At 39.9% G+C, this 22,394-nt stretch overlaps 1 protein-coding gene across 1 annotated transcript in view; it reads right to left on the reverse strand.

Moving 5' to 3' along the window:
- Nucleotides 1–5,400: 5,400 nt before the first annotated feature.
- PROX1 (prospero homeobox 1) overlaps nt 5,401–22,394 on the reverse strand; it is a 99,857-nt gene continuing 82,863 nt past the window's right edge. The window contains exon 5 of the mRNA XM_069768506.1: nt 5,401–10,797. Coding sequence (XP_069624607.1) covers nt 10,612–10,797 — 186 coding nt within the window. The 3' untranslated portion in view covers nt 5,401–10,611. The remainder of the gene's footprint in view (nt 10,798–22,394) is intronic.

Genomic DNA, 22,394 nt, shown 5'->3' on the forward strand with positions numbered 1-22,394 from the left:
GACCCTCGGACGCAGTCTGCAGCGTTTTCGGGTCCGTCACCGCTAGCACAGATAGAGCATCTGCGCTAGCGCGATCGCATAAACGCGATCTTTTTCGGCACTTGCGTTAACGCAGTCCGTTTAACGTATGCGTTGATCGGACTGCACTAACGCAATGTGCACCTAGGCTAAGGGCTTGGGTCTGAAATAAAATAAACTAATTCATACTAAAAGTAACCAACTGGATCCAGTGCAGGCTGCTCTGTGGTCTGTACTGATACAGGAAAGGGAGACATCATCGTTGCACCAGTAGCGGGAAAAACAACCAAGGACGCGCTGCTTAACTTACCTGACCGCTGCAGCCAATCACAGGCCGTAGTGGTCATGCTACATATGGAACAGAGACACTTCCTCTTCCTGTGTCAGCGCCGAGCACGAAGCAGTCTGCACTGTCAGGTGAGTATCAATTAGTTATTTATTTGCAGATCCAAATGCGTTATGTCCGGGCAACCTCTTAAACCCCAGCATGTCGCAGTCTACCGGAAACACAAAAAGTGCATAAACAATAGAAATAAACCTGAAGAACTACAATGAGCTTGCAATTTATATTTTATTTTGCACAAGCTTGCATATATACTGCACATACATTCAGTTCAGAGAAGATGGAAGGCACACAAGGCAATTGAACTACTGAATTTTTTAAGTGGTACAAAGCGAAAAAGGTTAAAGTCTGGAGAGTATACAAAAAGCTTAAAACACACTCAATAAAATACCCTACCCCCTCCCACCCACATCATCGCCACCATCATATTACATCCTCATCTGCATCTTATTTCAATAACTCCGGAGCTGCCAAGCATGGAAACTTGGAAATCAATTGTCTACCACAACAAGTTTTTTTTTTTTTTTTTCCTTTTTTTTTTTTTTAAAACATTTTTACTTTTTATATTTAATGCATTTCTTCCTTGAAATGGAATGGGTATTTTATTTTGTAATAGTGTCATCAAAAATTCATTACAGTACATCCTTGGCAATACAAAAAATGTACACCTTCATGAAAATAAATTAGGATAAATTAAACCAATAAATTATGCAAAGTTTTCAGAACAACCGACAAAACAAAAAAAAAAAAAATCCACAAAAAAATTGCCTCTAACTAGAAAAGAAAAAAAAATAATTCATTTTATTTGTAACTATCTTAAAATTATATGATCTTCATTACAAAAACGAGCATAATAATAATGCTATATACAACATATTGCTAAATAATATAAAGGCAGTGTTTCATCACAATTTTATCATTATTTACACACACACCGAAAGACTCAGAATTTTTTTTTTCATCATGTAATAACCTTTCACTCTTCTGAGTAATGCCAGTCATTTTTTTTTGTAGAATTTTTTTTTTTCTTTATCAAAACGGCAAGAGCAAGCGATTGATATCAAGAGTGTCAGTGTAAAATACACAGTTCTTATAAACAATTATACTTTTTTTTTTCTTCTTCTCTCATTTGGCTGAGATATAAGGGACTTAAATTCTTAAAGTTGAAAAAAAAAAAAATTCCAACACATTAGTATAGCAATTGTTTACAGAAACAAAATAGAAAAAAAAAATCTATTTTTTTTTTTAAATTTTATTTTACACTCCTATATAGGCAGAATTAATATAACTAGTTTTTTTTTTCATATAAAAAGAGATTGTGCTAAGTGCAATAAAACCATTTTATTCACATAATGCGTTTTTTTTAAATTTTCGTAACGAGAAAAAAAAAATGTCCTACTTCATCGTGAGATGTTAAATACACAGCGAACGGCAGAAATAATATAAGAACAATAGATACAACAATGGATTTTATAGACTGTCATGTAATATATTATACATTTAGCAAATAGATTTATTTTACTGGACTTTTCATATATAATGACATCCCAGTTGTTTATTAAAACTTGTTTTTTTTTTGTTTGTTTTTTACAGAGTTGCTGGTGAAAATCTTTTTTTTTTTTCATTTAGAAATGACTACTTCTATGTATTTATTGAGCTTCATCATTGTCACAATGGCCCATAGATCAACCATGTGTAGGCGTCTTCGTCAGCACAAGTCGTTCCATATTATATATATATAGGTATAAAACACTTTTGTATTTCATTATCTACACCTTACTGTGTGCATACTGAAAGATAACGTTGCTTTTCAAAATGTAAAACTTTTTTTTTTATTCAACGTAGCTGTTGTTTTTTATTCTATAGAAATTGACTGTTTTATTCTTTTCTTTTGCTTGTTCAAATTCTTCATCAAATATATACAAGGTCTTATAAAAAACTACCCACGCCCATTAAACACCCTACATAAGGGGGGAAAAAAAGCATTTTTTTCCCTAAAATATACAGTATTCAGTCGCAAGTTATACCAGCAACATATTTCACCAAACTAATAATATTCAGAGGCATGACTCTTGGGGATTAAAAAAAAGTCTAAAAGTGAAAGAACTATCATTTAAGAAACTGGGAAATATCGGGGATTATATAATAATCATCATCAATAGGACAAGGAATGGGACTATGTTGTAGCTAGGAGTTTACTTTGGAGGACTCACTTACTTTAACAGCCTATTGTTTTCAATTTGGCACGCTGTAATACTTCATTTCTCCTGTGGTGGCACTGTAGGGGGATTGCACTCTTTCTTTGCTAGCTGCTACAAATTATTATTGATGGACCCACAGATTAAAAATAGATTTTTAGAATAATTCCATAAATATATGTCTATTTCGGAATAGCTGTAATTTTTGCTTTGACCTCATGACTTAGATGCCCATAAAAAAAAGCCCTGAGGCTCTTGCAATGTATTGGGGATATAGAAGGAACATTCACACCCTATCGCAAACCTTGAATATGCCTTGTTTTGGTACATTGGTGAGTTGATTTTTTTTTTTTTTGCAGTTTTATGGAACTTATTAAATTCCTAACTATTCCCCAGAATGGGGCATAATAGCCGAAGAGAAAAAAAAACTCCCTAAAAATATAAACCCCAAATTAAATGCTGAAGAAAAATGATCATTGCTTTATCTAATTGCTTTTTAAGCCATTATCCTTTAAAAAAAAATTCAAATATCTAATCGGGCAACAAAATCACCGTATTGTAATTTTTTTTCTTCCAAAAAATTCTACTAACCCTCCCAGTCCCCTCTGTACAACACAAAAAAATATGCATAGGTTATAAACAGACAAAATGTATAGTGCTTATTGCAGCTGATGAAGCTCCAAGCCTCTAGCTTACTTTTCACCACCCTTACTTTTCAGAAAATTTCAATAACGTGATTATGGGGATCACATGGGTAAAAAAATTGTATTAATCATTCCTCAATTTTCTATGATAAAAATTCAAGACATTATCGGGACATGCTAGCAAAACAACCCAACAACTGGGCGGTCACATATAGTACGAGCATTTCCCGAGTTTTTTTTGGCCAAAACTGGTCATCTTGTGCAACTCATGTTGAGCCAACGGCAAAGGTAATTGAAGCTGTAAGCCGACGGTATCTAAGTTGTGGCTCGTTAGCTGTTGTTAAACTACAACTTCCATCACGGTACGTTGGGAGCTGTGGTTTCGAAAAATCTGGAGATCCAGAGTTCGGAAACTATAGCGAATGTGTGCAAGGCACAAGATTGAAGTTGAAGTAAGTGGGGACCTGGGTGCACAATAAAGTCTATATTTGCTGGTGTTTTTAAGTTTTCTAGGCACATCGCTTTATAATTACTAAAAGGAGAAAGTAGAAATATTACCATGTACGATGCAAGGATTTAAATCATCCACAATGACCTTGAGAATCGTGTTTTATCTCCACTCTTAACCCTTGTGCCCGGAGTCTTAATATCTCACATCCATTCACCGCCTGATACGTACGCACACAGGCAAACCAGACGTAATTCACTTGTAAATCACCTTAGTTACTGAAAGGCCCAACTTATCGGAACAGAGATTTATTATGACACATCAGCCTTCAAATATTAATCTATTCTTAGGCTGCAGATTGAGCATGGAGGGGGGGATCTTCAGAAGAGAAGTATTTACGCTGAGGACAAACTAGAGACATATTTACTAACACCACGGAGTAAGCGGCACCAAGAGCGACTATTGCTGATATCTGCTGGTTACTGAGGGGAAACCAAGGATGCCTACCATTGAGAGTGACATGACATGAAGGAAAGTGTTTGCTTTAGCTCTCGAGTAATTGTCCACCTTAAAAATCTAATAAAGTGATCACTTCTCTGCTGTCATCTCATTATCATCATAGGTAAGATTAAAATGACTGATATCACCTATACAAATAACACAGGAACCACCATTTACAATGGGTGATGTCACAGCTCACCTTCTCCCCTCCTCTAGAATGACGGATGACACCTCTATATACAGTAGATAACATAGGATCCATCATTCATAATAGGTGAAGTCACAGCTCACCTGCTACTTCTCTAAAATGACTGATAACATCTTTAAATACAGTAGACAACACAGGATCCACCATTGTCAATATATGAGGTCACAGCTCACCTCCTCCTCCTGTACAATGACTGATAACACATCTGTATACAGTAGATAACACAGGATCCACCATTCACAATAGGAGATATCACAGCTCACCTCCTCCTCCTGTACAATGACTGATAACACCTCTGTATACAGTAGATAACACAGGATCCACCATTCACAATAGGAGATATCACAGCTCACCTCCTCATCCTGCACAATGACTGATAACACCTCTGTATACAGTAGATAACACAGGATCCATCAGTCACAATAGGAGATATCACAGCTCACCCCCTCCTCCTGTACAGCGACTGACATCACCACCACATAGCAGATATCGAAATTCAGCATTCACAATAAGAGAGGTCACAGTTCACCTCCTCCTCTCCCTGCACAGTGACCTCTGCACAGATCACAGGGCATGCCCACAACACTCTCCCATCAATGAGTTACTGTGGATCAAATGGCTGCTGTAAAGTATATCTCTAACTGCTATTAAAAGAAGCTCAGCTAAGATTTCTGTTCCCAGTACAAGAAATGGAATAAATAAAATCTACAGTAAAACAAAAAAATGAATATATATATTTTTTTTAGATCTGTGTTTTCTTTAATCTTGGTAATACCTATTCATTAATTAGAAGGGTTCTATTATTGGCATTAACTGCTGAACGAGGTTTTTGAAAATGGTTTTTATTTACTATAAACTACGTAAAATACTAAATTGAAATCCTATGCTGTTGTCATAAATGTTATGGAGCCTGAGGGAGCCTAAAATGTCACTCTGCGCTAAGATCAATATTATAAATTGCTATAGTGTATATCAGTGTTCCCCAACTCCGGTCCTCAAGAGCCACCAACAGGTCATGTTTTCAGGATTTCCTTAGTATTGCACAGGTGATTATTGCATCACCTGGACAGGCAAGAATTCAATCACCTGTGCAGTACTAAGGAAATCCTGAAAACATGACCTGTTGGTGGCTCTTGAGGACCGGAGTTGGGGAACACTGATGTATATCATTCTATATTGGGGTTCATGTGACTCCTCTGACCTAAACAGTCCTACCACTCTCATCTACAGATTGCAGTACAGCTATAAGGGTAGACTAAGAAATGAAAGCTGCGCTGCCATTGACTGTTAAGGGCAAGAGGGGCAGTTCTTACTCTTGAACAGTCTCAGTTTAGCACCGTGCACCCCATGTGCTACAAGTTCAATAAAATAAGCTGTGCTTCTCAGTTAGGTTTATATACGATCTGGCAATTTTTGACAACACACCACCGGTCATAGTTGCAACTATAATCAATAGACCCAGAAAAAAAGCAAATAAAACATGACTAAAAATCCCCCCAAAAAGCCGAGTCAACACATGAACTATGCTTCCTCCACTGCTGTCTGTGCCATAGTATTTTGTGCTTACTCCATTAACACTCGTACACAATAATGACAGGGCATCATGCGATTGTCCTCATGAATCTGATGTCAGCTGATTTCTTTCTTTCTTTTTGTGCTGACAGTAATTACTTTGATGCATTTCAATCTCTCAGCAGAATGAAGGAAAATTGCAGATATCAGGTTAGCAATGTAATGAAACGGATATATTTTCACGCTTCAAAGTCAAATTGGAAAAATGGAAAAGATTATGTTAAATATCAGTCAGCAACGCGCAAGCAGTTTTTTTTTTCTGTGGTTGGAGCGATGGTTTATGAGAACGATGACGGTCTCTTCATTCAGCCGGGAAAATATCGTTTGGCATTGGACATTAATCTGTCACTTTCCCTGGAGTTTAGTGATCTTACTCTGGCACGAATATATTAATGCTGAATTTACTTTTTCAGTTACCTACAACCTGTGGATCTCCCGCTTTCGGTAGATTAAAACTCCCATACTGGAAGTTGTGATCTCTTATTAGCTGGATAGCCACATCTTTAGAGATCTAAAAACTGCCTACACCTTAACGATAAAGTGCTCAAGTTCCAAAATATTACAAAATTACCGCTACTCTAAAAGTTTTTTTTTAAACATTTAAATGGCTGATTAGAAAATTACCCTACAAACTACTGATTTACAAATAAGAGTCCAGAGGAAAAAAATGGGACATTACATTATATAGAAAATCTACTTAATGAAACCTCTCAAGTGCAGTTTTGGTGCCACGTTTTGCCTGGGAAGTTGATAGTCATTAAGTCTTAAATCTTTTTTTTTCTGGCCAGAAGACCTTGACTTCTGGTGGTTTGCTGAACTGATCTTCGATGATTTCGATTAAGAAGAACTACGTCTTGGTGTTTCGGCCATGATAGAGGTGTTAAACTCCAGCCACTTGAAACCAGCTGCTGCCCAAACTTTGAGGCGCCCCCAAGATCCTCGATAGTTTGGCCTAGCAAGTGGGTTGTGTGGTGCAGTTTAACTGGTGGCAGTACACTGTTTCCTACGACCAGTCCAATCGCCGGTTTGTATACGAAGCTGGAGTTGGCATGCAGTGATGCCGGTACTGCTGTCCTATAGTGAAGACTGGGGTTGAGCAGATAGGACCCCAGTAAAGTTTGGGAACAGGTGCCCCAGAACGCCCATAAAAGTTACTATTAAGCCTGCCAACCACAGGCGAATTCATTGAGAATAGGCAAATGCTGCACATTACAATACTTGGCCGAATTATATAACCGATATATAGCAATGATACCGATATTTCTGAAACAATATGAGGGTCCAATAGTGGTGGGATTCAGAAAATTGAATATTAGTGATGCAGCTATAAATATCTGAGAGGGGTGGAAAACTGCAACCTGGAGACTGAAAAAGTCCAAAAAAGCCCCTCTGTCTCATATGAGAGAGGGCCCTTATAAATTTTGCATTGGGGCCCAGGAGACTGGAAAGTTTTTTTGTTCCCAAAAACCTAAGTTATGACAAATAAATGTGACCCAAACATTTCCTCTGTAGATATTTTTGCTTTTTATATTAAATGATAACTTTTCATTACAATTAATTCAAAACCAATATATTTATTAGAGAGAGACATAAAATACCGGTATATATATAAAAAAAAAATATATCAAGTGCCACTAAAAAGGTTATTTTCGCAAACACATCCATTTCTGCAGTGGGGTTCTCGAGTGCAGGCCTTTCTGAATAGGTTAATTATTATTATACCTAAGTCCAAAGTGTTTAAGGACGTGACCGAATAAGTGCCGAAAACAGGGCCAGGGGAGAACAGTCTGGTGCAAGGACACCTGCTAAGCAGATAAGCAGCTTGACACATACTGACTAAACCGATAGAGACTCAGAAGTCACGTTTCCTTTCAATTCACTTGCTGTCCAAAATCTTTCCCCAGGACAATATTTCTTTTTGTTACTATCTACAGAATTTAATCATGAATTTATCTACAAGTTCTAAAACTAAATTACCTGTCTGATTTTTCATCTATAGGGAAAGTTTTTTTTTTAGTTTAACTTAACTGTTGAACGGAGATATAAAAAGGTCGTGTACGGCAGTGTGATATCTAAGATCGGGGTCCCTCCATCTCATCTGATCATAGAAAGATCCTTCTGTAAGAAAATCCCAGATCAGGAGCAGAAATTCATGAAAAGGACCCACTGAAATCAATCGATGCCTCTGCTGATTCTTAGCTTCATGAATATGGCTCATAGAGGAGTTGTTGGTGGCTTCTATCTACAAACTATGACTTTCCATAAATATGTAATATTTTGACGTGGTGTAAATGCCGCTGTTCTCCCGAATCTGAAGTTGTTTTTCTTTAGTTCCTGCTCCTCTCCGTTCCTGAGATATGGCCTCCTCTTCCCTCTTTAGCTAAATGGGTGTGGTCTCCAAAATATTCATGCAGAGAATAATTTATTACCACGCCCAGTTGGCTAGATTTATGTAAAGGAAAGAGAAGGCTATATCTCAGGAATGGAGAGGCGTAGGGAAAAAAGACAAACATTGCCCGATTCAGGAGAATAGCGGCGTGTACACCAGATAAAACAACAAACTATTAATGACAAGTGATAGGTCCTCATGAAAGAGGCCTCTAAAAATCTATGCATCCCCTTTAAGATGATGTCAATATCTAAACAGCTATATGTCTAACAAAAACAGCTAAAAATGAACCCGTCAATCCAAAAAAACACCAAAGACAGGCGGTCCAGCGGGTATTTAACATGAGGTAAGTCATCCGTCCCTTACAGTATGTGTTGGATTCAGTAGCGAATTACTAGAGAAGACTTGGAGTAAACAAGTCATGTGCAGCTTTTTGCCGAATGTCCTTAAAAAAAAAAGGTAAAATTACTCCCGACTATTTCGTGACATTTTTTAACCCCCTAATCTTACAGGAAAGAGCAGCATTAACTTTTTCGTTTCCAGTGATGACCGGACTTTCATGTCGTTCACAGTGATCTGACTTCTTGGCCCTGGAAGGGCCTTTGCTTAATTTTTGTGCAGTAGTCATTTCCGTGCTTGATTGGCCATTTGCACAACCATTATATGAGACCGGTTGATGCAAAAAGTCACAGCTGAACAGGCTCTAAATGTTCCTATCTGTGAGAGGCGTAATTAGTGCATTCCAGGGATGTAGATGGTGGAGACAGGGGCCCGTAGTTAAAAAAAATAAATGAGAGAAAAATCAAATGCGGCATGTCTCATAGGCCTGTGCAATGGGAGAGCCTAGTCTAGATTCACTCCAACCATGGGGATGGGGTCAACCAGAGCAGCAATCCCCAACCACATCAGCTGGTAAGTACATCCATTATAATAAATACACCTCTAGCTTAATATCATGGAGGACACACTAAAATCAAATTAAGACCGCTAAGCGTCCTGCACCGTGCACCTCATGTGCTAAAATTTGTGCCATAAGGTTAATTCCCAGCTGGCCTAAACAGGTAGTAGCCCCCTTTAAATATACAATATGGAGGCACTAACCTTCCAGTATACAGGATGGCAGCTTGCCTGCCGACATATTTGCTTTAGAATCAGTAGAACAGTAATCATTCTTTATATGTGCCATATCTTATTTCTTTGAAATCTACTCCTATGATCGCCAGAGTAATAATACCACACAGGATCAAAAGGAGAGAACTGAATTTTTCCCCGTTTTGTCGTCAGTGGGAAAATTACTCGGCAATGTTATATAACGAGTTAAAGTGTAAAGCTGTCGTCTGAACACAGGGGATGTAGCCATGGGAAGGTACTGCTTGGTTGGCATCTTACCGGTTGAAGTCTTAGCATAAGGTATTAGACTTTGAAATGGGGTAGACTCTCCCAACCCATGGGGAAGGGGTCAACTCGATCAGGAACCCTCTCCACAAAGGATGCCAGTGGCTTGATGCCTTACCATATACTATGCATAGAGTCTTTGTGTAAGATCGAGGAGACCTGTGTAGATTCACTCCACCCATGAGGATGGGGTCAACCCAAGCAGGAATCCTCTCCACAAGGAGGGCTACCGGTGGGTCGGCTCCTTTTCAGTTACTATGAGTAGAGTCTTAGGATATAATATGGACCTGTAGAATAGGTGAGCCATGTGTAGATTCACTACACCCATAGGAAAAAAAAATCAACCAAAGAAGGAACCCTCTCCGCAACGGCTACCGGGAAGTTGACACCTTTACTGGTTATTATGAGCAAGGTCTTAGCAAACAAGATGGCTACATCCACTAATGCTCCCATGACCGATACAATTTAACATAACCTCAAACATAAATACAGTCCACAAACTAGCTGAAATAAAAAAAAATTATAAAATCCAGAATGACAAAAAAGTTAATAGAGTACACAGACATTTCTTAAATGCCCTAATATACTATATACATGTTAGACTCATCGTCCTTATTGTGCTCGGTAATAATTACAGAGAGCTCAATAAAACATTTAGTTAAGGATGAGAGATTGTAGCTACTCAAATGTTATCATTAATAAGGGGGAGATATAAATAAAGTACATGACAGATTTTCTATGCATGTGTATGTTAAGTACACACCGGGGCACAGTTGCAATCACACTCACGCGCACAAACTTTTCGGGGAGCATAGGAATTGGGTAGAGGAGAGGGGCAAGGCGATTAAAAAAGAAAAAAGTCAGTTTTGTACATTCAGAACCAGCAGTGGAATCATCACTCGTGAAGTAGTTCTTGTAGGCAGTTTGGGGAACGAAAGATTTCAGGGACTTCGCTGTCCAACTTGCAGATAACCTTGTATATGGCCTTCTTCCAGGAAGGATCAACGTCTTTGCCGGCTATAATGGCATTGAAAAACTCTCGTAATGTGATCTGCGCCACTTCCAGGAATCTCTCCGGAACCTGGTGATACAAGGAGACAATGGTATTAATAAAAGTTTTCGGTTTCTAGCCCCCTGATTCTTCAAAGGGGAGTGAGACAGTTCTTCGTTGCGAGATGAGGGCTTACCGGACACCTGCACGTTCTAATTATGGCAGACGTCTATTGTCATCTGCATGTAAAGGCGGCTAATAATAGAAGGACTTAAAAAGACAAATGTTCTTCTAGGGAAGGAAGATAAGCTCGGGAAGACCAGAGATCTTTATAAGATTTCTCACACCATGTTTAATGCCAAGATGGCTGCATGAGATTGCCTGACATGTATATAGGGCATCCTGCCAGAATAATACAATACAGACAGATGACATTGGGCTAAACTATACGTCAATTTTGCATATATTCATTGATGATTTATAGAGAGGGCTACAGTGGGACTAATAAACCACCCATGTATGTTTACTGCCTCCCACAAGTCACTGGTAAATCCATGGCTATAAGCTACCTGTTAAGACGGGGTCATCGATTTTTGATTGAAATCTCAAGATCATGCATTTTTACATCCAAGTGCAAGCTCAAAAGTCTAGTGTGCCACTCAAAAAGAAAACAGCCTATCGCAAACCTTCTCCAAAAAGAGACGGGCATTTACAAACCTTCCGAAATCCCCTGTGCCAGAAAACCTGAAAAGCATCCCCCTTTGCCAAGATGAAGGGTGAGCCTAAATTGCTTCTGGCTTCAACCTGGGCTACAAAACCCAGTAACTACCAGTAACCAAAGATTTGAAGATGAGGTTTTACTCTCCCTAAAGGGGTGAACTAGGTGTGTGGGGATAGGATCCTGCTGGCCACCCAAACCTAAAAAATCTCCAAGAAAGAAAACCCTCAAGGGTATTACACAGTGAAAAAGGTCCTCAGTTTGCCTATCATCCAAAAGTTTCCCGTAGATTTTGTGTAGTGGCCAGGAATGGTAATGTAGATCTTTCACAGACAAGTGAAAGGGGGAGAACTTATTGCACCATTCACGACCTCTACGTAATTTAGGAAGCTATGCCACTTTGTGATGCACCACAACACTTTCAATCAACTGACCTCTTCTTCATCCCGCGATCTGATATTGAGAATATTAAAGCCCCATAAAACCCCTTTAACTCAGGCTATGTGCTGGATAGAGATTTATTCCCCCCAAAATAAGGAGCCACCTGGTTGCATTGACACATCACTTTTTGTTTTAAGGAAATGAGATTTAGACTGGATAGACCGTCTCCAAGGTCAACTTTTCATAAACACTATACATTGACGTAAAGTATGGTTCAGTCCTGCACTGGGGTGTCTGACGGCCAAACTCTGCCCAGGCTTTTATGCACGGATCATAGTTTAGGAAATGTATAGTACTTGCTATCAGGAGGATTCTTGGAGATGGTTATTGTATCTAAATATTTAACGTCAAGGCTTACAGCTAATTGGCACTGCAGGTCTAAGGGATTAAGCCTCTGAAAACAAATGACAATAAAGTAGAAAGCTCCAGAGTGAAGAAATAAGGATTATGCGGCCATTTAAACCCTGCAGAGCAATTTTGCATAAATGTGCACACTTCAATTGATGGAGAAGACGCAGATGCGGCAGGAGCAGGTCATCATCAGTATTAGGGCCAGAAGCAAATCGGTGGAGTCGCCACGTTAGTCGCCACCATGGTAAAGCTGGTGAAAAGGCGGCAAGAGGTGGACATCCAAACAGGGGACACCCTGGGGCAACTCTCTGATTGGCTGTGCTAGAATTCAATTGATCTATGGAGTTACATGGGACTGCAAGTTGGCTATTCTCAACTCATAAAAGTCACAACTCTATGATTGGCGCGTGTCTGGGCTCGGGAAACAAAGAGGCCACAGTGCTGATACAGTCACCACAGGGATTGGTACGGTGCAGGCAAATTTCTAAATAAATTCAGCGTGTCACCACTTCATCAAGATCCATAGGTGTCCCAAAGGTCGGCCCTCCAGAGCAAAAAGTGATGGCACGTCTTAGAGATAGGCCATCTCTTTATGAGCTTTTAATTCTAAGACCTTTACGTTAATATTCCCATTTTTCTGTTCCATTGTAAGAGCACAAAAACAAACATAAATTGTTCCGTTACGGGACCCAATAATTAAAATATTTATTTCCCTAAAATATGAAGTTTGCATCTATTCCATCTGCTGTTGGATTTTTGTAAAGACAAAAAAGCACATGGTCTACACAGCTTCTTTTTCTGTCCACCCCCCAAAAAACAGCTGGGGAACGGACACTTTTTAAAAAAAAAAAAAATTGAAGTAAAAAAGAAACGCATCACAATGGATGGTCATCCACTATGGAATCCATTTCTACGCACTGTTAAACACCCAGGAGTTGATTAGTATTACAAAAATATCACTAAATTAGCTTTTCATGACATTTCAGCTGTAGAACTTTCACACTTTCCAACTTGGTGCGAAACAATGAGATCATCTATTTGTCTATGTGACCCCACATTGATGAGGAAGCTGCTGGTTAGATGTATGGAAGCTCCCTTCCATACATTTTCGGAAAAACTTTAATTTAATTTTTTTAAGAAAAATTTAAAGAAATAACCCAATGCCCCTCAGTCGATAGATGGTTTATTTTTCATGGGAGATTTTGCATTATTCCGATCATGCGGCACAAGATTCTCCTCTCTCCTCCTCCTTCTCAGTTGCTTTACCTTCAAGGCTGATTTGTTTTATTAAACTGACTGTCCCCAGCATCTGCAGTCCATAATAAAAGCCTGACATAGCAGCCTGCCTGCCTTCTGTGTCCTGCAGATACACATCATAAGTGTCAGGACGTACCAAGGTTAGCGGTCACTGGAACGTGTGCACTGCCCCAGCCTTGCCAAGCGCTCTTGGCAGCAGAATGAATGTCAGGGAGAATAGACGGGGAATTACAAAGGTTAAACGGAAGACAGCCTCTCCTATCTTCTGAAGAAGCAGCAGCTCTTTTTGAGCACTCGAGAAAATAAAACGTTGGCTTGTTGGCGCTCAGCTCCCCGCACTCTGCTGTGATCGGGTAACATGAGCATTGTGTGGCTGGACTCAACCTTACACCAACCCAGGTCTATGGAAAGAGGAGGCAGGGACTGCGGACCAGTCTCTACTATGGAGGCAGCTACTGGCAAGGTGAACCACAGCAGCCGGCTGGGTCATAGACCTGATGACCAGCAGATGATCATGGCTGCTGAAAAATTCATTGTGACCTCCTACTACACATAGAAACGCATGATACAGATTGTGTCTGTCTACCCTCATACCTCCCTTATTAAATAGCTAAAAAGTACAATATATGTCCACGGGCTCAGAAGTAATAATTCCTACATCTGTATTTTACATGTAAGAGTCAAAGTTTGGACATCTATATGATGTACCCTGTATGATCTGTCTACACCTCTATCCATTTATTATCTATCTATTCATCCACAAAAATGAAAAAGAGCGGTAAATGGGGGTAGATGCATGGCATATCTATCTATTATCTATCTATCTATATCTATCTATTATCTATATATCTATATATCATCCATCTATTATCTATCTATCTATCTATCTATTATCTATCTATTATCTATCTATCTATATCTATCTATTATCTATATATCTATATATCATCCATCATTATCTATCTATCTATTATCTATCTATTATCTATCTATCTGTTTATCTATCTATCTATCTATCTATCTATCTATTATCTATCTATCTATCTATCTATCTATCTATCTATCTATCTATTATCTATCTATCTGTTTATCTATCTATCTATTATCTATCTATCTATCTATCTATCTATCTATCTATCTATCTATCTATCTATTATCTATCTATCTATTATCTATCTATCTCCTATCTATGTGTCTAATATCCATCTGTCTGTCTATCACATATCTATCAGCCTATCTAGAATATAGGAATCTTCTTTCAACCATAAAACTATGAAAATATCTCGTATCTTTTTACTTGTCTATTGTATAACTGTGGGGCTACTTGAAGTTGGGGGGGTCCCAATGCAAAATCTCCAACAGGTCCTCCAACTATCTCTCAGGTCTTTAATACTAATAGTCTTTTCCAATGGGGCAAAGGGATCTTTTAGGCCCTCCTAGTCTCCAGGTCCCGCTGTGATTGCCACCCCTGCAACTATTTTAGTTACACCCCTGTTACCTAATCTTAATTACCTCAAAAAGACCTGAAGAAAATGAAGAACATGTGTAAAGATGAAGGAGTGCAGATTTAAATATATTAAAGGAGTTTTCCCACAAACAAAACATAATTTTATTCACTATACATTGGAATAATAATAAGTTCCACATTTGGATGGGTTTAAAAAAATGTTCCTGTGCTGAGATAATCTTATAAATGTGCCCCTGCTGTGTACTGTGTGATGGCCCTCATGAAAATCCGATAGAAAAATGTACACAAGAACCAACGGTATAAAAAAATACAAATTTTATTGAAAAGAAAAACACAAAAACAAAAAATACCGACATATAGGTATGAAAAAGTGGGAAACCAAAATTTGGCATAGGGACCCACCATGTTATCAAAAGAGGTACTATACAAAAACCAAACAAACCAATGTATTGCACATGATTACTCTCTAAGTCTAGTAAAAACGTCTCTAAACATGAAACACTCATAAGAAAAGTTCCAATAATAATGTGCAAATAGTTACCTCTGGTGGGTGCCAACGCCTGCCCCTACGCACGTTTCGGCGAACAGCCTTCTTCTGGGGGTGTGTGATGGCCCTGTACAGTCAGACACAGCCATCACACAGTACACAGCAGGGGCACATTTATAAGATTATCTCAGCACAGGAACATTTTATTTAATCACATCCAATCGTGGTAGATATTTTTAGTCCAAGATCTATTGATCAAAATGAACTTTTGTTCATGGGAAAAACCTCTTTAAAGGGAACCTGTCAGGTTTGACCCATATGAGAGTAAAGTACTGCACCAGGAAAGGTCAAAAGCCCTGCAGTACTTTACTCTGCCCTAGTCAGGGCTAAGAGCAGTGCGCCTCTGAAGGAGCGCGATGCCAGGAAACACTGTGTGGATGATGTAACACTCGTCATCAAAATAAAGCACAGAAGAAGGACAGCATCGAAAGAAGAAGGGGGCGCCGGACCAGGACCAGCCACTCCCATCGGATCAGACCGCCCCCCAGGTGAGTATAATAAAAGGTATTTTTCTTTTGCTGTAGGCAGGATCGGGGGCATATTAGAATGGCCTAGGACAGCTCATAGAATCTCACGGTTTTCAGTATCATCTCTATGCTGATGACACACAGATCTACATCTCTGGACCAGATATCACCTCCCTACTAACCAGAATCCCTCAATGTCTGTCCACTATTTCATCCTTTTTCTCTGCTAGATTTCTAAAACTTAACATAGACAAAACAGAATTCATCATCTTTCCCCCATCTCGCACGACCTCCCCAACGAACCTATCCATTACAGTAAACGGCTGCCCACTCTCCCCAGTCCCACAAGCTCGCTGTCTCGGGGTAATCCTTGACACTGATCTCTCCTTCAAACCCCCCTTCCACTTCCTGCCGCCTTCAACTCAAAAATATTTCACGGATCCGTACATTCCTAAACCAAGAATATGCAAAAACCCTAGTCCATGCCCTCATCATCTCCCGCCTCGACTACTGTAACCTCCTGCTCTGTGGCCTCCCCTCTAACACTCTCGCACCCCTCCAATCTATTCTAAACTCAGCTGCCCGACTAATCCACCTGTCCCCGAGGTATTCCTCAGCCTCTCCCCTCTGTCAATCCCTTCACTGGCTCCCCATTACCCAGAGACTCCAGTACAAAAGCCTAACCATGACATACAAAGCCATCCACAACCTGTCTCCTCCATACATCTGTGACCTCGTCTCCCTGTACTTACCTACACGCAACCTCCGATCCTCACAAGACCTCCTTCTCTACTCCCCTCTTATCTCCTCTTCCCACAATCGTATACAAGATTTCTCTCGTGCATCACCCCTACTCTGGAACCCTCTACCACAACATATCAGACTCTCGCCTACCATCGAAACCTTCAAAAAGAACCTGAAGACCCACCTCTTCCGACAAGCCTACAACCTGCAGTGACCACCGATCCACCAAACCACTGCACGACCAGCTTTATCCTCACCTACTGGATCCTCACCTATCCCTTGTAGATTGTGAGCCTTCGCGGGCAGGGTCCTCTCTCCTCCTGTACCAGTCGTGACTTGTATTGTTCAAGATTATTGTACTTGTTTTATTATGTATACCCCTCCTCCCATGTAAATGGCGCTATAATAATAAAAAATAATAATAATAATAATGTTGTATATGAGGGCTGAAAGGTGGTGGACGTGTTTTATATGGGGTAAACCTGACAGGTTCCCTTTAAAATATTTTAAATATTATCGATCTACCTTTCAAACTATTTCTTAAATTATCTAATTCTCATATCTATTATCTATCTATCTATCTATCTATCTATCTATTTATCTATCTATCTATCTATCTATCTATCTATCTATCTATCTATCTATCTATCTATCCAAGTCATATAATGTCCAGTAAAAAAGTTCATGTTAAACATGTACACTTTTGACATTGGAGCCTAAGCGAGATGGATGGCTGATGAATTTTGTCCATCATGACATCCACTATGGACCTTCTATCTATCTATCTATCTATCTATCTATCTATCTATCTATCTAGAGATTTTTGAGGTCCATGGAGGACAGCTGGACTATTTGGAAAGTCTTGCCTCTCTGGATAAACGTTGAGTTATAGGTTTCTTGCCTATAATAGGACAATACAATGCTGACAGTAAGGAGAAGACAATGTCAAGGAGAAAAGGGTATTGGTATTTTGGATACTCTTCTTGACTGCTCAAGTTATTCTTGTCACAAATCCTTTTGTCTGCATCTGCTGACTGCTTGCCCGTAGCCAGCAGCATACTTTAACTGTTTTGTCACCTCCTAACATCACATGCATCAGCTGTCGTGCTTTTGTTACGGGTATTGTAGAACTAATCCACTGAGGCTGTTCCCCTGCGCAGTAAATAAAACACAAACTGCTTCTCAGACAATTCTGCATGAATATTTCAGATGGGTTTTACAATCATGAATTGCAAAAAAAAACAAAAAACCCCTAAACGAATAAAATAAAGACCCCCCTCCCACTGAACTCACTATTTGGATGGCCTGGAGCTGAGAAAAATACATTGACTTAGGGACAACAAAACCATCTTCTAATTAATTCGAAAGAAAAGTCTGCTTGTGAACTTTTTTGTCATTATTTTTAATTGACTCATTTATTTTCTAGAAATTTTTTTATTTTTTTTATTGACTTCTACACAGAAGAAAATGAGATGGGGTAACTAGAAGCTTGTGGGCTCCAATGCAAAATCTCCAACAATCACAGGATTTTAGTAGTATTGGTCTTCTCATAGAGGTCAAAGAAATCTTTTGGGCTCCACGGCTTGGGTGTGAATGCATTCACTATTCTTACGCCCCCCATTTTTTTTAGACTATTTTGAAGGACAAGAATTCTTTAGTGTGCAATTTAATATTCGGCCACTAGAGGCACTGTTTCCTTAAATCCTACGGCTAATTGTTGGATCACTCCCATATTTTAGGCTCTGCTCTCACTTGGATTTTATACTTTTGCGCAGCGGATTTGATACTTTTCGGTACGTATTTTGAATTTGGTGAAAAAAAAAAAAGCAACAAATATCAAAGGTTACAGGGAAAAAAAAAATAAGATCAAATGATACCTGAGGAAATGAGACAAACAGTTGGAGCTCTCTACCGAGGATTCATTCACCCTTATGTGCACATGATTCCCTTGAGTAAACTCTGCTACCCCCGGCTGTTTGTCCGGTAAATATTGACTGAGGAGAAACCTTTCCTCCTAACGGAGCAGTACATGTTGTCTTCTTTTGGACTTGGAAAAGCCACTGATGGCATACTAAGAAGGCGAAAGGAAACGAATAAAAAAATAAAAAAAAGCAATTTTGCCTAAAAATTATCCTTAGTTAATAATTCCATATAACGCATACAATAACAATTAAGGGGAGGCATAAGCTTCTTCTGGAAAAAATACTAAAAGTTTCTAATTGACATTGACCTCAAATATTGTCAGCAGAAAACGTGAGATTTTAGGTTTGGGACCAAATTAGAATGAGATGATTTCTTCACCCTCCGTACTCAGCTCACTTCTAGTGTTTCCAATATCCCTTTTAAACAGGACCTGTCGCCAGATCTAAAGTGATCATTTTTGCTCTTATTCTGTTCCCACTAGTGTCCCTTTATTCAAATCCTCCATACAGCTCCAGCGATAGGAGCCTTTGTGCTAATTCGTATGGCTTTTTCAAGGGGGCGGTGCTCACAAGATCCTCTGGGGCGTGTCTTTAGGCTGCTCAGCGTTAATGAGCCACGCCCACTTACTAATGACAATTTAAATAAGCACTAAATAATAACTCTGGAACTGTACGGTGGATTTAAATAATACAAAAAAACGGAATCCCCAGAGGAACAGCGGGAACAATATAAGAGCAAAAATCTGGACACTGTAAATAAGCTAAAGAAAAAAAATCATAAATGGTTAAATTTTGGAGAGAGAATTGAACCAACATATTGACCACTCGGTATCATATAGATTCTCCGATTTCAATGTACAGAAGAAAGGATGAGTGGCTCCACTATGAATCCCTTCTCATCTATGTCCAACACAGGGTTGTCTATTATTTTTCCAAAAAATAATAGTCACGTAGGACTGGGTTCTGGTTTGTGTTTATTCACAAGTCTCATTTCTTCTTCCACTAATGGCAAGTTTTTTTAAAAGTTTTTCTTTTATGTCTGTTTTGAGAAATCTTTTTTATTCCTCATCTATTTAAATAATTTTTGTAATATATTTCATTACCTTATTTTGCCTCCTTCTCTCCCAAACACTTGTTTTCAGTGCTGTTTTAGCTAACTAGCTCAACCGCCCTAAGAATCTGCTTTCAGCTGCTGTTCAGTAGAATCCATACTCAATAAGAAGCTAATTGGACTCCCAGTGATCAACAATGAGAGATCCTTTTAGCAAGTGATCAGTTTTTCTGTAGTGCCCCCACAGGGGAGCTGGAGTATTACACTGTGTCCAGTGAAATCTATGGGCTGTGATGTATAGACACTCTCTGTCCACAAGTGAGGGAAGATGCCCTTGGTAGCTGCTCTCTTGGTTGTCTGGTGAAAACAAGTTATCACGTGTCCACAGAATAGGTGACAACTTGTTGATTAGTGGTGGTTTCACCACTGGTACCAGCATTGACTGGCAGAATGGGGCACTTTTATTTTCATTATAATGGTGCGTATGCTCGACCTCTGCTCTAATCATTTCCTATGAGGCTGCAGAGTGCCGCACTAGGCTTATTCTTACAGCCATGTAGAGTGGTAGTATATCCTTGGTCTACTGATCGGTGAAGGTCCCAGTGATCCGACCCCCACCGATCAATAAGTTATCACATATCCAGTGCATAGCTAATGACTTGCCTTAACTGGACGCCCTCTTAACTGTGAGTTTCTGGTGAGGAACTCCATTCTGTTAACTCAAAATAGCTTAACGGGTAACTTGTAAATGGGACAGCCACCTATTTTCATTTCCTCTACATGGGCTGGTCTGTCATAAGGTGTTACAAAAATATGATTATATTTCTATGAGGGAATTCTGAGTTAATAGAGCGGGGTCCTCATTTCTGGATTCTTATCTATTGGTCTTAGTAGAGAGCAGTTGCAAAGGCCATCTCTAGATGAGAACTTCAGCAATGTGTAATACTTCATTTCACCTGTGGTGGCACTGCAGGAAAGCGGAACACTTACTGCCAGATTTCCCACACACAGTAGCGTAGCTACCGGAGGGGCAGAGGGGGCGATCGTCCTGGGCCTCGCGTTCTGAGGGGGCCACCCTGAGCTACGCCGCTGTGAACGCCGATACAGTTACATTCTGTGGTAGAGCAAGGGGAATTGATTTCCCTGCTCTGCCACCCGGTTGCTATGGGGCACCTGAGCAGGCGGGGGGGCCCAGTGCCAGCAGTGGACCCCCCACCTGTCATCGCAGGTTCAGCTGTATCAGCTGGATGCCGATACATCTGACTGCATTGATGAGAGAAGGAGCATTACGCACCCTCTCCCATCATCCCCGTCAGCATCTGATGTCCCTGAAGCAGACACTTACAGCGGGTGCGATGACATCACTACTCGGCGCCCGCTGTCCGGAGATGTGCGGGAGCTCAGAGCAGAGGAACCAGGAGGAAGAGAGAGAGGAATATTCGATTTATTTTTTTTATGGGGTGCACTATATTAGAATCTGCCTATGGTGGCCTGCATTTTACTATAGAGTCTGCCTATAGGGGGCTGCATTATACTATACAGAGTCTGGCCTATGGGTGGCTGCATTATACTATATATAGCGTGCCTATGGGGGTGCATTATACTATAAAGTCTGCCTATGGGTGGCTGCACTATAGTATATATAGAGTGCCTATTGGGGTGCATTATACTAGAGTGTGCCTATGGGGGCTGCATTATACTATAAAGACTGCCTACGGGGGCTGCATTATACTATACTGAGTCTGCCTATGGGGGCTGAGTTATACTATATAAAGTTTGCCTATGGGGGCTGCATTATGTTATACTGAGTCTGCCTATGGGGGCTGCATTATACTATATAGAGTCTGTCTATGGGGGCCTGCATTATACTATACAGAGTGTGCCTATGGGGGGCTGCATTATACTATACTGAGTCTGCTTATGGGGGGCTGAGTTATACTATATAAAGTCTGTCTATGGGGGCTGCATTATACTATATAAAGTCTGCCTATGGGGGTGCATTATATTATACTGAGTCTGCCTATGGGGGCTGCATTATACTATATAGAGTCTGTCTATGGGGGCCTACATTATACTATACAGAGTGTGCCTATGGGGGGCTGCATTATACTATATAGAGTCTGCCTATGGGGGTGCATTATACTATAGAGTCTGCCTATGGGGGGCTGCATTATACTATACAGAGTCTGCCTATAGAGGGCTGCATTATACTATATAGAGTGTGCATTATTCTATAGAGTGTGGCTATGGGAGCTGCATTATACTATAGAGTCTGCCTATGGGGCTGCATTATACTATAGCGTCTGCCTATGGGGGGCTGTATTATACTATATAGAGTCTGCCTATGGGGCTGCATTATACTATAGCATCTGCCTATGGGGAGTGCATTATACTACAGAGTCTGCCAATGGGGAGTGCAGTATACCATATAGAGTGTGCCTATGGGGAGTGCATTATACTGTATAGAGTCTGCCTATGGGGCGCTGTATTATACTATATAGAGTCTGCCTATGGGGCTGCATTATACTATAGCGTCTGCCTATGGGGAGTGCATTATACTTTATAGAGTCTGCCTATGGGGGGCTGTATTATACTATATAGAGTCTGCCTATGGGGCTGCATTATACTATAGCGTCTGCCTATGGGGAGTGCATTATACTGTATAGAGTCTGCCTATGGGGGCTGCATTATACTATATGGTAGCCTATGGGGAGTGCATTA

This window comes from Ranitomeya imitator, chromosome 5, assembly GCF_032444005.1.
Source record: "Ranitomeya imitator isolate aRanImi1 chromosome 5, aRanImi1.pri, whole genome shotgun sequence".
NCBI lineage: Eukaryota > Metazoa > Chordata > Amphibia > Anura > Dendrobatidae > Ranitomeya > Ranitomeya imitator.